This window comes from Arachis ipaensis, chromosome B2 (assembly GCF_059453495.1).
Source record: "Arachis ipaensis isolate K30076 ecotype BB chromosome B2, ASM5945349v1, whole genome shotgun sequence".
NCBI lineage: Eukaryota > Viridiplantae > Streptophyta > Magnoliopsida > Fabales > Fabaceae > Arachis > Arachis ipaensis.
In genome coordinates, this window is record NC_142437.1 from 84114045 (window position 1) to 84115902 (window position 1858).

Sequence of the window (1858 nt, forward strand, 5' to 3'; positions counted from 1 at the left end):
ATACATTCATGCGAATTCAAAGTGGAACAAATTTAGCAATTAAAATTTGAGGGATAACCCAAATTTTCAGAAGCTTTATCGCTAAAATAACTGAAATTCAACCCCGAGCGAATGGTGACATATGCATAAATTAATTGATGTGGAAAATTATGTGAAATATGCTGTCAAGTCTCTTATTTCCAAAAACGTCAAATAATGTAGACACTCAATAACCGCTAGTTATCTTTCTAATTTTGGTTAACAAAACTTTAATTGACGTGTAATAGTAGTTATAACTAACTATTCTAAATAAATTAATTAATAATATCAATCTTTTTCTCCATTTTGTTAATCTAATCTGCTCATGGATATAGCTACTTTGAGTTGTAAGCTAAGTGTTGCCAGATACGAGATCCACTAAAGCCATGAATTTACAACTTTACTTGACAAAAAAAAAGGTTATAACCTTGTTCAGTTTTTGTTTGAAGCCAAAATTGTTCCAAGAAATATGGATTATTATAATCTTTTGCATGAAACATTGGCAAAAGGTAATGAAGAAATGAGAGGTAATAATATTTCCATGTCAAATCAAAATAGTTCTATCATTTGTCCCAAGCCAAGAAAAGTTGGGATTTTTGTTACCATTCCCAAAAGGCAATTAAGAGTAGAAAAGTTATGTCATGAACAACAAAATGAAGGATGTGATTCAAAACCTGGGGTAGAGCTTCTGGACACAATATCCAAGGAGAATAATTATTACATTGAAACACCATCACCAAACCCATTTTTTCTCAGGTCCCCTCCTATTAGAGCATCTAATCCTTTGATCCAAGATGCTCAATTTGGATACCAAAAGTACATTGCTTCTCCTCAATCAATAAAACATGTAATGTTACCATCACCCATTTCTTCGCCGTCAGCAAGATCAGGGTTATCATCTCCGTCATCGTTGCACAAAGGAGGGTGCACTGTCGTGATGAAGTTTGGAAGTAAATCAGCTGCGGTCAAGGTAATAGGATTTGATTGTCACATTGCAGTTGCTTGATCTAAGTAACAAAAAATGTGTACATAACAAGAACCTAACAAGGTGCATTATTATATGACGCTAACAGTGCTAAGAAAAATTGAGTTGGTGGTGTATATATATTTGTTATGGTTTTGTAATGATTATCATCCTATGTATATGATTTTGTTTGATGGCAGTACTCTGGTGGAAACAACAACTGGAGAAATTAAATTTGTCAATATTATAGCATAATGCACATATTAATAATCCATTAATCGATTGACAAACTTTCTTCTTACTTTTATCATTTTTTTAGACTTTAACTTTGATACACTCACTGTGTAAAATGTTTCGCATAATCATCTAATCATATTAATTTTTTTAGATGACTATCCACATAGTCAATAAAAATAGTATTTATTTTTGCAGACATAATAATAAATAATTGAATACACATGTAAAACTATTTATACTGACAGTATATATAAATTAAATTCTTTTTTAATGAATTAATAAAAAAAATTCCGTTAAATTTCACTAATTAATCATTATTCTTTCTAAATCTTCTCTCAATCAAATTAGTCTCCAAAAATTTCAACTTTAATCATGTTCATTCTTACCGATTTTTTCATCAAAACACTATTAGTGGCAAATTAAAATGTCTTCTCTCATTCTTTCGTCCTCTTCTCTAGCTATGCATATAGAGCTATTACAACTCCTCTTTCCATAATAGACACCACTAAACTCACCACTCCAAATTCTGGTTCACATCCAAATCTGTTTCTTTACTCCCTCTTCTTTATTAATCATTTGTGTTTCTCTTTTCCTTTATGTAATTTTTGAACATGAAATTTGAGTGGTGGTGGTGATTTT

At 30.8% G+C, this 1858-nt stretch overlaps 1 protein-coding gene across 1 annotated transcript; it reads left to right on the forward strand.

Moving 5' to 3' along the window:
- The first annotated feature begins 487 nt into the window (after nucleotides 1-487).
- On the forward strand, nucleotides 488-1024 carry LOC107627334 (uncharacterized). Its single transcript, XM_016330179.3, has one exon. The coding sequence runs from the start codon at nucleotides 488-490 to the stop codon at nucleotides 1022-1024; it is 537 nt and encodes a 178-aa protein (XP_016185665.1).
- Nucleotides 1025-1858: the final 834 nt, after the last annotated feature.